This window comes from Zingiber officinale, chromosome 9B (assembly GCF_018446385.1).
Source record: "Zingiber officinale cultivar Zhangliang chromosome 9B, Zo_v1.1, whole genome shotgun sequence".
NCBI classification, from domain to species: Eukaryota; Viridiplantae; Streptophyta; class Magnoliopsida; order Zingiberales; family Zingiberaceae; genus Zingiber; species Zingiber officinale.
Window position 1 is genome coordinate 10,638,120 of NC_056003.1, and position 15,251 is coordinate 10,653,370.

The following is a 15,251-nucleotide window of genomic DNA, read 5'->3' on the forward strand; positions in this document are numbered from 1 at the left end:
GAACCAACTTCTTGGGCATTGTCCCAACTGATTGAGTATATATGAATCTCATCTCAGCTCTGTAAAAAACTATATCACTAGTGAATATCAGAGTTGTAGCTCCTATTTGAATTCTGACAACCCTACTACCATAATTTGCAAAAGTTCAAGAATTTGAACTAAAATGAAATTCTAAAACCAACTTGGATCAAGCGTTTAGAACGCTTATTAAGAATCTCTGTTTACCAAAGACTTGACAAAATGTTTTGATAGTGTAGAAAATTTAAAAAACAAAGTTGGACCATTCAGAATCAAGAATCCAAACTCAAGACCCCAATAAGCAACTCAACTGATAGCCCACCAAGCAATGCTACAGAGAGAGATGAGCTACTGCATGTAAGAGATCAAAGATAAGGATGCAAATCTCATCTACTAGTAAAATAGCTATTCGTGTTCAATTAATTGATTTCCGTGATCAATTTTCAGCATGAGAAACCATTACGCTGGAAAACCAAAGCTGCTCTTTACTAGCCATTCAATCGCAGAGTAAATATCTGTCTCAGGCTCGATCAAGTTTTGTATAGCAAAGCTTTCAAAGATGGACACTTTTACAACCGAAGCTAGCGGCAGTAAGTTTCGATCTACATCCATGTGAATCAATGAAGTGTAATTAGGAGTTGTGTGATACACAAGCACAGAGGTCTCAAGAAATTACTTGAGAGAATGAATTCAGTTTGGAGCACTGCCCTAACAATGAAAGTTGGCCACCAGTCTTTTTTGATCCAATGAGAACTCCTTGTTTTACCTGAGAAGCACAAGAAATTGGCCAAGCTTGATGTATGAAACTAAAATCAGTGAAATATGAAAGAGTTGTAGCTGCTAGTCCTAACTCATACCCTTCGCCCATTGCTTTTTCTGGTTCTCCAACAGAGGAGCCCATTGCATCCGGGTCCTGGTTCATAACCCCTGAAACACAATTAAGCAATTTAAGAGCTGCGACTAAGGGACATTGAAGCATTAATCTGATTGATTATGTGAACTAAATCAGAGTGAGAAAGTAAAGGATATAGTTGATCAAAATACAAAGTTATTCCAGTATCAGACAAAATTAGATTAATATAGCATATAACTTGAGTGTTTTTTCACATCTAACATGATGCTCACAATTTGTATTCAAATCTAATATTCGTCAGTTTCCATCCATTCACCATTAGAACACCATGTGGCATTCACATTGCAATTGGAGTGATCACCCTCTCTCTGGTGACGTGCAGTTGTGCCGCCATCTTTCTCACTGCCCTTTCCATGCTAGCATCCACATCAGCATTTTATTGAGAGTAACCATAGGATGTCATGTCAGCGCTTCAATGATGGATAAGCAGAAAACTAGCAGGTGCTACATTCTAACATGAATTGTAGACGATATGCAAGACTTGAAAAAAATAAATACTAGATGTTGTGTTATATTAATCTATTAACCCTAATAGAGAAAGGTGCTGAATGAATGTATTAGATCCAATAGTTATATTCAACTGCAACAAACTATATTTTAGGGGCAAGGAAAAGCAGAGAAGTGACTGCAAACTATCTTTTAGAAGAAAGGAACAGCAGATGACCGACTTAATAAGATTGCAACAGCTTCCTCAGATCCACACACAAGATTAACTTAACTGGTTTTCTTTGTGCAATAGACTTGGAGAAACGACATGCGGATTGGCAGCTCCAGCTTGTTCCTTGTGGCTGTCCTCAGCATCGCAGACTTTTAAACAATTGATTTCATGATTTAGTTCATCTATCCTACTTCTTGATGCTGCATCCAGAGCCATAAGGGACTGGATATTAGCCTGAGAAATGGCACCATTTTGTGGGAGTATCTGGTTCTTCTCCGGCTTTGAGTGACCTAAGAATTCAGGTGTATAGTTATCTGCAGCTTGAATCCAAACACTCTCTAACCTTTGCTCATCAGAGGTTGCTTTCTGACACTGATGTGTCGATTCCCCTTTAACTTCTGCCAAAGGCATCGGAATACTAGGTACTTGGTTGTCTCCTATTGCTTCAGGTTTCTCAGGTTTTTCTGCTGATTGCAGCTTTTCAGAATGATTGACACTGTTCACTGGAAGATTGGATGTTCTTTTAAGCTTGTCTTTCTCAGAAAGGCCAGATACAGTCTTTAATTCTACTTTATTGCTGCCTTCTCTTTGGAGCAAATTGCCTGCAGAAGATTCTGAAGAAGCTTCTGTTCCTTCAACATTATTTTTTGGTAGAAGACTCAACCTGACCTCCACATTTTGTTTCAAGACCATCTCAAATGAGTTTGTGATGCTGCTTAAAAACCTCTCTGCTCTGGTCTTTATCTTATCATCCTCAAATGTAATTAGAACAATCAAGGTTCCTGAAAATGGGGCAAATTTGAAAATAAAAGACTGTCAAGAAGCTAACTTCGGCTTGGAATAATAGCAACTAATCTTTTCTGCCATATGACAGGAAGCTTATCATCCTATTAAGCAAAATTGGGTTAAGTGCACCAATACTATCCATGGTTTGAAATCTCAAATCAGTGACATGGTCAAATTACCAAAATATTAATTGGCACAAGTAATCTCTCGTGTCTCAGCATGTTGCGACACACATCAAAATGAATTTAAGCAATATTTGTTATTTTTTTGTAACTTGTATTTGCACAACACGGTGTGAAAACTATATCATTCCAAATGTGATGGAAAATCCAACATGAAATGCTATTTTAAACTTGGTCTTAGTTATATTCTCTTCCAAATGTTAAGGTTTCAAGATGAAGGATGAGCTCACGACTTGGTTGTCAGGTGAAGAAGACTATTTGTGAACAAAGAAAAAGTTCGCATATCAAGGGTTTCAGAATGAAGGATGAACTCACAGCTCTCTTATAAATGAAGAATGAGCTTGAATGAAAGATCCTCTCACATTTTGAACGTTTCGGCGGTTTGTGTTTTCCACACATTGGTTGGCAGGTGATGTGAAAAGTTTTACTTGTGTCAATCGCCACAGACTGAGATTCAAATGTTGGTTAGCATTCACCAAGGAAAGATAGGTTTATGCCACTGAAGGAAAAGTATTTTCATAATAGTTATTTTAATTTGAGATTACATAATCGCCACTAAATTCAAAATGACATAGGATGGCAAGGATAAAAAGAGAACTTGAGGAAAAATAAATTTCGTTAAAATTCTAAAAATGTCATAACAATGCCATCTAATAATGTTGATTTATGCTTTACTAACAAAATAAAGGAATTAAATATAGTTATGGGAATCATGGAGACCCCTGAATGGACAAAAAATTCCAAGTCCATAAAAAAAAATAGAACACTAGAGCTTGAGACATACTAGATATTGTTATAAATGTATGTTTAAGAAGCATTTTACCAAGGTAAAAACATGACAAAGTACATATTTTGAGTTCAGAATAAACGAGCTATTAGTTCCTTAGTTTTTTCAAAATGAAAGGGGAGAAAACAAATATACATATACAATACCTATTATCTACATGCAATACTGGTGCATTCTAAAAGTACTAATAATCCTGAGACTTGTATTTGGACTGCTGACATATGCAGCATATATCAACTAACCACAAATGATCACTTTATTGTAACACAATGCAGCAATATACTATATCAAGAACGAGTGCATAAGAAAATGAACTACAAGTTTAATAAGGTCAGCTAATCTTTGTATAGGATAAGATGGCTTACCTTCATTATCAGTAATTGATATCAACCTTCCATTGCCATATAGCAATTGCTTCAAGGTATTTGAATGACACTGATCAATGCACCTTCTCCAGGTCATGTCTAAATCATCTGAGTTTGCATGTGCACATAACTTCACACATGTTGCCTCATTTGCTAGACGAGTATCAATTATTGCATCACCAAGAGATCTCCTGTTTCCAGAGAAAGAATCACTTGTCATTGCCATTCCATATTCCCTAAAACTTAGAAGGCATATGAAAAATATAATATTTGATTCCTTCTGGATGTATAGAGAAATACCTGCCCTGACAGAATCTGGTGTTATAAACCATGTCAGTGTTCTGTTTGTTGTTGTTGCTAGATTGAGTGTTTTCTAAACACTGACTCTCACCAAGACGAAGCAGAGCTGCTGTGAACCATGTTGAGCGCTCACTAGAACAACGGAGTTGCCTTTCAGCATCAGAAACAATTTTCAAAGCTTGTTTTAATCTGTCTAACTCAGCTTCAGTTACTGCAGATTCCCAGGTTAAATGACAAAACATCAGCATCAGGCCTTGATGTCATCCATAAAAATCGGAGAGAAAATAAACATGGATAACAGAATTCATTGGCATGTCAATTCATGGGAAAGAGATTATCCCCATTCCCCTCCTTTTTCAACAAAAATAAAGAATTTCATCAACACAAATAACTAATCATCCAAAGGCATATTTGTTTCTGGACTATAATTTACCTCTTAAGTAGAGTTCTTAAAAATAAGTAAGTAAAATGTATTAAGAAGCAGAGATAATAATTCGTATTATGCATAAACAAAATTATAATTAACAATATCATAATAATCAGGAAAGTCGAACTTCAATTAATAAGTTATTTGGAGAAGCCTCCAATAAAAATTCTGACAAATTGAATTATTGCCACTATGAGAAGCACAAGACAGCCATCAAGTTCTCTGAATTTTATGAACTGCCTTGGTACACCAATTCAACTGTTACCCGTCAGAAAAGTGATTCAAAATAAACAATGACAAGTAAACAACATATTTTCTTGAAAATTGAGTTTCCAAAGAAAGTTCTTTGATTTGCATTATAAATTATAGTTGATTAAGGTTATTATGTCTGGATTGGTTACATAATTCAATATTATTGGACTAATTTCATTTCTTTACTATTGTTTGAATTAATAGTTAACTGAGTGTCAGAGCTAATAGATTAGTTTTACATGGGATGTTTTATTATTAGTTCTTTATATGTCAAGTGTCAAAATAATTCTCCTACTGGAACACTTTTCCCTCTCTCATCTTGTTGTCATAGCAGGCAAGAAATTCTCTCTCGACCCAAGTATGATAATCTATTAGAACTTTCCATTATTAGCTTCTACAATAAATAGTTAATGAATATCAAAAATAAAAGCCTGTTACATGCCCGTTTACAGCTCACAGAGAAGGACAATATTTTAACCTTCCTTTCTATACATTCAATTATCTGTCATCAGGTTCAATAATATGAATTACCTGCCTCAGGTACACCAGAACCTCTGCATTATAATAGTTTGACAATGAAAAAAAGACCGATGCTTTTGACACTTAACAATTTAATAGATACAAATTCTCTGTTGTACTTATGCAGCAAGCAAAATAGAAATTCTTAATTAACAATTTTATGAAAAAGATCAACCTGAGCAAAACAATGGAAAGATGGACACCTAATACTCACAACTATGCTTCCCAAGAGTTGTGTCATGAATCTGCAAATTCTTTAATTCGTAGGTACCAGCAATTATGTCCATTATAAGACCGGCGAGTTGAGACATCAAAGCAATCGGATCAATACCAGAATCCAGCAATTCTCTAGACCTTTTAACAGTTTCAGCATTGTTGGATGACATAGCTATCTCCAGGAGATCAAGCAACTTATCATCAGAAACAACTCCAACCTGGAAGTTCCCAAATAAGAGAGAGCTAGTGAATAAAAGAAATTTGTCCTTATACAAGTAAATATTGCTTGGGCTGTCTGGTTTCTTTCTAATATCAAACATGATAACGATCTAGTTCTTAAAAAAATTGAGAAAAGTGTTAAGAAAACAACTTGAGCAACAAAAAATATTTGATTGCTTGAGAATTTACAGTTCCTTTTTAAATGTTTCATGCAAAGTTATGATCAATATATAATCAGATTATTGAATATTGTCGGACCGTGATTATGACTACTCTTGAAACTTTGTTCATCTAAAAAAATTTCAGATGCTTATACACTGCTTTAGGTTTGTTTACATCTCAGAAAATGTTAGTATCAAACTCAAAGTTTTCAGGATGGAAAAATAATAAAGCTGCATCTAGATCATTGATAATCTTATCTACATAAATTTTGTCATTGCCCATCACCTAACTTCATTATAAAATAGCTACAACATGTTGATTTTGAAAGAGATAGTCAAATATTTAACTGTCAAACAAGTACAAGACCAGCAAGCTGTTATACATCCTGCATCTCTAGCATTGATTCTAGAGTTATAGATAAACTAGAAGCAAACTCACAAAATCATTTACAAGAGTAGTTGTTATTGTTTTTCCCAGCAAGCTCAGTTGATCTAGCATTGATTCTGCATCTCTTGGTGAACCATCTGAATTCAAAGCAATTAAATTTATAGCCTCCAGTTCAACATCAAGATTCTCTTGTTCAGAAATGTTTCTTAATCTGCAGGCAATGTCAACATCTTTGACCTTAGAGAAGCTGTATTTTTGACAACGCGTTATAATTGAGTGAGGCAAGTTCATCATGTCAATTGTGCAAAATATGAAGACAACACGAGGCAAATCTTCTTCAAGATACTTAGTAAACGACGACCAAACCTTTTGAGATATCATGTGGCAATCATCAATAACAAAGATCCTATACCGAGAAGTTGGTTTAGACAGTGAGAGATGTTTTAACAAATATCTAAGCTTATCCAACTTTTTCTTACTCGTGGCATTCACTTCATGCATGGTTGTTCTGCTTCTGCTGGAAAAAGCAGTGCATTCCCAACATAACCAACATGGTTTCTTGTCCTCATTAGACAAACAATTCAAGGCCGCTGCAAATATTCTTGCAACAGAAGTTTTTCCTGTTCCACGAGGACCCTGAAACAGATAGGCAGGAGCTATTCTCCCCCACAAGATGGCATTGCTAAGAGAGTGAACAACAATGTTTTGACCTATAATTTCATCAAAGGATCTTGGCTGGTACTTATGGATTATATCTCTTTTGTCCTCAAGCTCCAAGTCATATTCTCCAAGTCTGGCTACTTCCAATGTATCTTGGCTTTTACAGCTAGACCATCTCATTCCATTTAATCGGCTTACTGCCTCTAAATCAAGTTCTCCAAGGTTAGTTGATAACTCATCACTGGCTGTATCTAAGCAGGAACTTCCATCATTACAGCTATTAGTCAACAAAGGCAAACCTTGAGAAACTTTAGAGGTATGCTTTGGCTTAGAATGACCAGAGGATCTCTTCCTTCCACATAGAATGATACTCCCTTTCCTTTTTATAGTGTCTGACAGTGAAGGAGAATTAAGGCCTCCAATTCCTCTATATTTAGTTCTCTTTGACCAGTAGCAACTCATTCCACAACCTTGATTATTAGGTAAATCTGGACGGTCCAATTCATCCCCCTCACAAGAAGTTGCTGTACCATCACATGAATCAACAACACTGGGGTTATGAACCCCAAATTTGTAGTAGGAGTTAGTTGATGCTGGAGTGCAAGATGATGATTCTTGCTTTTGCATCATTCTGAAGATTTTGGAGGAATATGACAAATTGCTAAATCCAGAATCACTTAATAATGGTGAAGCTGAGAGGGAACACTGAACTTTCCATTGGGATAGCTCATGCTTCAACTGTGGTAAATCTTCAGCATTGCAGTTTTCAGCATCATCAGATTGTTCAGCAGAGTTAACAAATGCCAAAGGGTTAGATTCCATATCAAGTAACATTGAGATTGGTCCTTGATTATTCATACCTTTCCTTGCTTTGGAACTTTTTCTTGAAGTTCTATCAGTTTTCCTGTATAAAGCATCTAAATTTGTGCCAGTGACTTTATATATACTTCCAAGACATTCAGGATATGCATGACTATTAGAATCCAGAACATGATGATTTCTTAGATTATCTTCAGAAGATTCCCTGACTGATAGCTGTTTATCTTCAACTGATTTTGTCCCATTATCAATAGATCTGGTAGATCGGTGCTTCCAATTATAAAGATATATCTTATTGCTCTTTGCTTCACCTTTGTCAAGTATTGCATGTGAAACATTGGTTTTTCCTGCTAAATCGCCTATTATTTGATTTTTGGAATTTATATTGGAGATAGCAATTAGGGATTTAGAACTGGCTGGGGACTTCCAAGAAGAACATGTTTCAGGGTCACGTAAAAACCGAGCCTTTTGAAGAGCAGTAAGCTCCTTCTTCAAATGAAGTTCACTTGGACCAACACATGTTTCCACCATTTTTGCACCACAATTAGCTTTCCTAACAAAAAGTACCCACTCTTGTAATCTAGGGAAGAAAGTTAATGCAAAGCGTAGTCATGAAGTCAAACAAGCTTCTCCACCATGTATCAGCAAAGGTAGAGAATGTGGAAACCATCTGCATTCGACCAAAAAGGATAATTGAAGTGAGATAAACTTTTCAATATCATCATATTAGCCATCATCACCACAAATCATGTTTTTCCCAACTATTTGAGAAGGGGCACATGGATTTATGCATCCATTGGATAGAATGCTATATAACTAGTAATATCATCAGATTCGTCATAGGTTAAAGTATTCATTAGATGTGACTAAGTGTATGAAACAAAGTGCCAAATAAACTCTTTCAGAAATGAAGTCAAACTGATCAGTAAAAAATAATCAATTAATGTACCAAACTTACAGATCTTAACATTGTTATTCTCAAGCCAAATAAATATCAAGCGGGATTCATATCCAACAGAATTGTACTATTCTCATTTACATGGCGTTTCTGAACTCATAAGTGCACTTCTAGAAAATATTATTAAAAGGGGAGGCCCATTGCATGAGGCACCCAACAATATAGCCCTGGATGAAGAGAAATCATTTGTCAACTAAAATCTAGTGGTAAAGGAACAACATTTCCATGAAACCTAAGCAAGGATTAAGGAGTCGCCCATTGGTAGAATATACAAGAGCAATTAAAACAAAAAAAAAGGTTTAATTTTGTAGATCAAACTAAATGTATAAAACCATTACCCAACGGAAGAACAAATCAAGATATGAAAACGATACCAGGAACCAAAAATCACCAAAAAAAAAAGTAGTAAATAAATAATTACAGTAAGTATCCCAGACCCATCCTTCAACAACGAAGATCCCTTGACTATAAATCGAAGGGAAAAAAAAACATTTTTGTCTTACTGAAAAAACATAAACTTTACAAGTAAGGGCACATACCTTGAAGTCCCAAATCAATAGCAGAATAGAAGAGAATAGGGGATCTCAGCAATGCGATGAAGTGCCGGGGAGCTTTGAATCCAACCAGTTCTGGCAAGGGAGTGGTCAATCCCGAATGTGGCGTCGCATTTGCTCGATTTTTTTAGGGTTTGAGCTGGCGGAAGTCACTGCCTTCCGACAAGCCGAACTTATAAAAAAAAACAATTCCCCCCAAATTCGCCGAGATTCCAAATTTCGGCGATGATAGCGGCAGTGGCCATGTGTCGGCCGAACTGGTGGCGCCAACTGCCAAACTGGCCATCTCTCCTCCGTCCCTTGCTTTTTTTATTACTTTTTTCGGACCGAGCTAAATATCTCTCATAGTCAATAAATTACTTTTAAAAAGTTAATAGTTATATGCAATTTATATTTTTTTATACTGCCTCTTAGTCGAATTGATACACGGGGTTATGATGCAGTTATAATAAATTATCATTTAGATATTCATAATTTGAATTCGATTTATTCTGTTGATCAATAAAAAAATTTCTTAAAATTAAATTGATCATTCTAAATTCATCGTTATCCAACTTAATTAACCATTTTCTAAGATAAATTTATAGAATATTGAGATGAGTACCATCATCTTTAGCCAACTTATTACTCGCTTTGTATCTAATAACTAGCTTATAAAATATTGTCAATTTAAAATCTAACATTTAAATCTCCGTATATTCTAAGTAAATATCTCGCTGATGTATAATATTGAACGGTGGGACTAAAGCATTCGTTTTTTACCAACTTATTACTTCTTTCGGCATCATTAACTAATTTTGCTTATTATTTGTCATACTGTTCACTGGGTTCCAGCCTTGTCCTATAATTGTATTTTTTAGAAAAAAAATAACAGAGTTAATAAAATGGGAGGCTAAGTAAAACCGTTACTTTTAACAGTCGATCAAGATGATTCCATATTCTGAAAAAGTGAATAAATTATAAGGTATTTTAATTTAGTATAGTGGTTATTTATATAGAGATTGGAAATTAATCATATATTAGAGTAATCACTCAGATAATAAAATTAATCAAATTGATCACTTATATTGTTTTAGTATAGCAAGTTTTTAAAGTCGTTAATTTATATGAATTTATTAGATTGATTCATCCCATCAAATAATATATACAAATTTAATTTAAATTTTATCAACATATTTAAAAATAGATATCAACAATCAATCTATGTAAATTACGGATTTAAAGGATCGATTGATCCGTGAGTTGAAGAATAAAATTATGTTGTGGATAATTATGGATTTTTTTTTTTGCCAATTGTTTTTGGACTGTATAAAAAAAAATCAAGAATTAAGAAATTTGATAATATTTTTTTTATTTAGGATCAGATTCAATAAATTATAATGATTTTTTTTTAATTTTTTAATGGACTGACTCGTATAACTCAATTCATCGTGGCTGGGTTGAATTGTGTGAGCTGAATTGATAATTTCTCAATCTATCAATATGGCGTACGGACCAGTAGCCTATCTCGCCACGGACCAACCGCAACTTTACACGTTAATATATAATGTCAGATGATAATAATAAATTATTTACTATATATATATTCAAACATTTAGGATGATATATAACACTGAACTAAATAGTTCGGAACCAAAAGACATACTAGTACAATTTAAAGAGTTACTCATAGCCAACCAAGCTCAACTCACAAATAGATTAGATAACTTATAATAAATCTGTAAGGAAGTTAAATATAAATAAATAAATTATACTTTGGAAATAATTAATATAAAGAAGGTTTAGATTTTTCCAAATAATTTACTAAAATAATAGAAACAGATTACTATAAACTTGAAGTTGTAGAAAAAAAAGATCAAATCCTTATCCAATAAAATAACATCATATTAGTCTTACATCTTTCCATCATAGACTCACAATAATAGATAATAAAACTACTATAACTAGAAGTTCAAATAAAAGATACACCTAAGACTACATATTTATACTAAAGTATCAATATTATAACAAAAGATTTAAGTAAACTCTCTACAGGAGTTATAATCCCTAGAAAGTAACAAGAAAAATATAAATTTTTAACATATAATGAATCAAACAAGAACCATAACTGAACCATTTTCAAGCCTCCCATAAACAATACGAAGACAAACTGAAACAAATACTACTTCTTGGTTAGATACTATCATAACACAAGGAAAAAATAGTACTTCAATAAATACATATCAACTAGAAGACTCAATAAATGTTGAAAGTAATATGGTTATTTTCTCAAACAAACAATTAACATCATTAAATTCAAGACACATTTATAATCAAGGAATACTAAACTTTCCAACGTACTTTATAAGCATCATAGGACACAACCACTACACTTAATCAAATGGAAGAGAAGAACACTTAGGCCTAATGACAGTCGAATCTGTAAGAGCATTCTCACAAAGACGATATAATTATACTCACCTAGGACTACTGGTAATAAGACTTAAAGGACTAACTAACAAGAAAAAGAATAGGAGCTAAAGTGTTTCTAGTCCTCTAAAATTCTCGTTTCTCAGAAACAAAGCATACAAACATTGGACTTCTAGAAGTAACATGAATAACAATCTTGGAATTACATACTTTTATCCAAATTTTAATCAGACTATTGAAGATTTTATTAAACATATTAAAATAAATGTCCAAGCCAAAAGTTATATAAATTTTCTAAAAGATAACATCTAGATTGATATAGTCTTTTTGAGAAAAATAATGACACAAATTAATAATAGTTATAAAGTTCAAATGAACTCTATCATTAAAACTTTAACATCAAAAGGTATGTCCTTTTTGGAATCAAAAGATTTTTCTTCTAAAACGCTAGCAGGACTAGATTGGATTTTAAATCTAGACCTCAACACACAACAATAAACATTAAGATCAAAATAATTGATTATGTGCAAAAATAGACATGGGAAAACGATAGTCAGATTTAATGACTATCAACCCTCTACTTCTCAGAATGAAAAAGATGAAGAGGAAGAAAACTTTAACTTAATGAACATTGAAAGTCTACCTAAAGAAAACCAAGACCAAGAATTCCAGAGCTTTTATGATGACTTAGACGAATATATGTATAGCCTAGTAGCAATAACATCCTATGCAAATATAGAAGAACGGTTAAAATTCAAACAAAATGAAAAACAATTACATAGACTAGAATAGGACTGGGAACTCTATTTTGATGATGATCAAAACATCATTGCTAGGAAACAACTCCCACAAGTAAATCTTATGAACCCAACACAATCAACAGGAACATCTAGACCATTCAGAACTATACCCGTAAACGTACCTCCAATAACTACACCTTGTCCTGAAAGTTTCATGGGAACAAAAGACTATGGCCAAGGACATCCCCCTAGAACACGAATTGCTCCATATACCAATAACAATCCATTACTTAGAACAATAGAAAAAAGACGCCATCATAAATTACTTATTTTGAAAAAAAAATCATACTATTAAATATAACAGAATGTGATGATCCCTAAATGTATGACACATATTTAGAACAATGGATTGTTTCAGTCCAAAGGGACTACCAAGCCAAACATGAACTTGACATTGAATCTAGAGAAGCTATGATGCGTATAGGAGAAAATTAATTAGGGGGTGTACCTAGAGCAGCATGAGAATCATATAAACAAAAGTTCCCGGAAGACATTGCTAGAATCGTAGCTCAAGGAAATAATATCCTAAATTTTTGTTATACTGCACCACCTACTAACAGCCAAAGATGCTAACATAAACTTAGACCTAAGACAATGAGAGGCAATGCGAGACTTAGAACAATTACAACTCCTTAATTGGAATTGGATCAAGCCACTTTGTAATGACTTTTTAGCCCTAACAACAATCTCTGGAAATTACCGCAACCTTGAATTTGGGGAAAGACTGTTTAGTAAATTACCAGATGACTTAGGCAAAAAAATCCATAAAGCATGGGCAGACATTGAAAGTTCCCCCATAATATGACAACATAGGGATAAGAATACAACACATTACAGAAGTACTAAAAGAAAAATATACATACATACAAATACAAAACAACTTAAAAATAACATTATGATTTTTGTAGTCAGATTTATACTCCATAACAATATAGAGTCAATCAACATAAACAATACAAAAGAAGAGGATGACAACCTCCTAGAACTATTATACATCCACAACATAAGGGGAAACCAAAGAAAACATATTTTATACGAAAAAATAAAGAAAAGAAATCTTACTTAAACAAAGACAAACATGTAAAGAAATATAAATCTAAGAAAACGTATGCAAAACTATTACATGTTTCGCCTGTCACGAGCCATGCCATCTTTCTTCGACTTGTCTAGAAAGAAAAACCTTTACACAAGAGAAGCCCAGCTAATAAATTGTACAAACTTGGATTTAGTTGAAATCCAACTAAATGTCTCAGGCACATCCTTGATATACTCTATAGTATCTGTTGACGGCCTAGAAGAAGTCTCTTCTTCCTCAGATTATACACTAATCAATTCTTTTTTACCACCACCAAGACAAATTGACAAATATGGTTTCCTTATAGATATATTTCAAGACGAGTTAAATGACTTAGAGGAACAATGGGAAGATATCTATCAACCAATTGACATGATGCTCCGACAGGTATTATCACATACATTGGATGCATACTCTGAATGTCCACACTAGTGGACCTTAAAATTAAGAACCACTAATGTTCCTTGTTTTATCTATGGTTACTATCCTTCTATTGACAAACGAGGAAGGTGTACCCTTTGCAGACAATAATGTTGCACACTTTGCCCCTAGAATAAAGTTTCAGCATTTCCATACCAATGCCTATAACCACATGACCCAAGAAACCTACTTCTTGAAACAAAAAGTGCAGTTTTAGAAACTTGACTTAGCAACCTAGAGGATGAAATAAAACTACTTAGACCAATGGCCCAAGCACCTAAACCTCATCAAGCTGATAAAGCAAAAGAGATAGTCATCTCTGAACCTCAACAGGACTTAGGCATTGTCTTTATTAAAACACCTAGTGTTTGTAATACTGGTCATACCATGGACATTTGTGTCTGATGCTTGGCCAACATCCATGGACATGAATTCGCTCTTTATGCCTTTTTGGATAGTGGAGCTACTAAATCCACAATAGATGAGAAGGCCCCTTTAGCAATCTTACCTCCTACATTCATTAAAATTGCTACTCATCTAATGGTGAGTACCTAGTTTGACGATCAAACTTTAACTTGCACAAAGTTTGTTACAAACATACACCTTCGTTTTTACAATAACTGTGACACTTTCGAGCATCGTGGAGGTGTTTTCTTAGCAGCATGCAGAAGCGTAAGATGTTTGAAATTTTGTTTTAAAGCCACTAGTCGAAGGCTGCTTTTATAGCCTATTCCGAGCACTGGATCCCCTCCTGGGTGTCTGGACCGTGCTGACATGGCGTGCTCTCGTCAAAAGTTGATCAACAAAAATTATCCGCTTCCAGGTGCTCGGACCCCTTTTGGACTCTCGGACTGTGACGTAGGCTCGTCTAATCCTCGCGCTCCAGCTCGGCGAAGAGATGGATTTTGGTGGTCCGGGCGCCCTGAGCTAGTCCATGCGCCTAAACTCCGAGCGCCCAGACCACCATGTTTTGTCACCTTCAATATCCTGCAAAACAAGGTTAGTCCAAGTAAATAATATGCAAAGAATGACAAGATTTGACAGCCTTAGGACTATCTGGTCCTGATTTTGAGTTCCGTTGAAAATCTAGGTCAAACGACGCCTACTGTTCCCTCTTAGGGGAATGCATCCTCGCCTACTCCTCTTAGGAGAAATTACTTTTTGTCAGATCGATCCTCCAGACTGTCTGGATTTTTGCTCTATATCCGAGACTTTAGGAATTTTCTGTTGGGCGTCCGATCCCTGACCCATCTAGTCTTCCACCTAGTGTTCGCAACCTCCAGGACTTCCACCTATAATCCATGATCCTAGGATTTTGCCTGATGTTCTCGACCTGTTAAGACTTCGCCTAGTCCCCCGGACTAG

At 34.6% G+C, this 15,251-nt stretch overlaps 1 protein-coding gene across 1 annotated transcript; it reads right to left on the minus strand.

Annotated features, from left to right (window-relative positions):
- Window positions 1-220: 220 nt before the first annotated feature.
- On the minus strand, window positions 221-9,478 carry LOC122024261 (protein STICHEL-like). The gene is made up of 9 exons (XM_042582839.1): window positions 9,168-9,478; window positions 6,243-8,340; window positions 5,422-5,641; window positions 4,010-4,220; window positions 3,710-3,900; window positions 1,651-2,371; window positions 876-945; window positions 695-784; window positions 221-620 (listed from the first exon to the last, which is right to left on the minus strand). The coding sequence occupies exons 2-9, from the start codon at window positions 8,199-8,201 to the stop codon at window positions 600-602; spliced, it is 3,483 nt and encodes a 1,160-aa protein (XP_042438773.1). The 5' UTR covers window positions 8,202-8,340; window positions 9,168-9,478; the 3' UTR covers window positions 221-599.
- Between the last annotated feature and the right edge of the window lie 5,773 nt (window positions 9,479-15,251).

Excerpts from the sequence above, each read along its gene's own strand:
- LOC122024261 (XM_042582839.1), bottom strand. The coding sequence starts at position 8,201 with ATGGTGGAAACATGTGTTGGTCCAAGTGAACTTCATTTGAAGAAGGAG. Across the intron at positions 4,221-5,421 it reads AACTCTTGGGAAGCATAGTT|TAACTGAAGCTGAGTTAGAC; the intron begins GTGAGTATTAGG and ends GGGAATCTGCAG. Across the intron at positions 785-875 it reads GAAAAAGCAATGGGCGAAGG|GTAAAACAAGGAGTTCTCAT; the intron begins GTATGAGTTAGG and ends TGTGCTTCTCAG.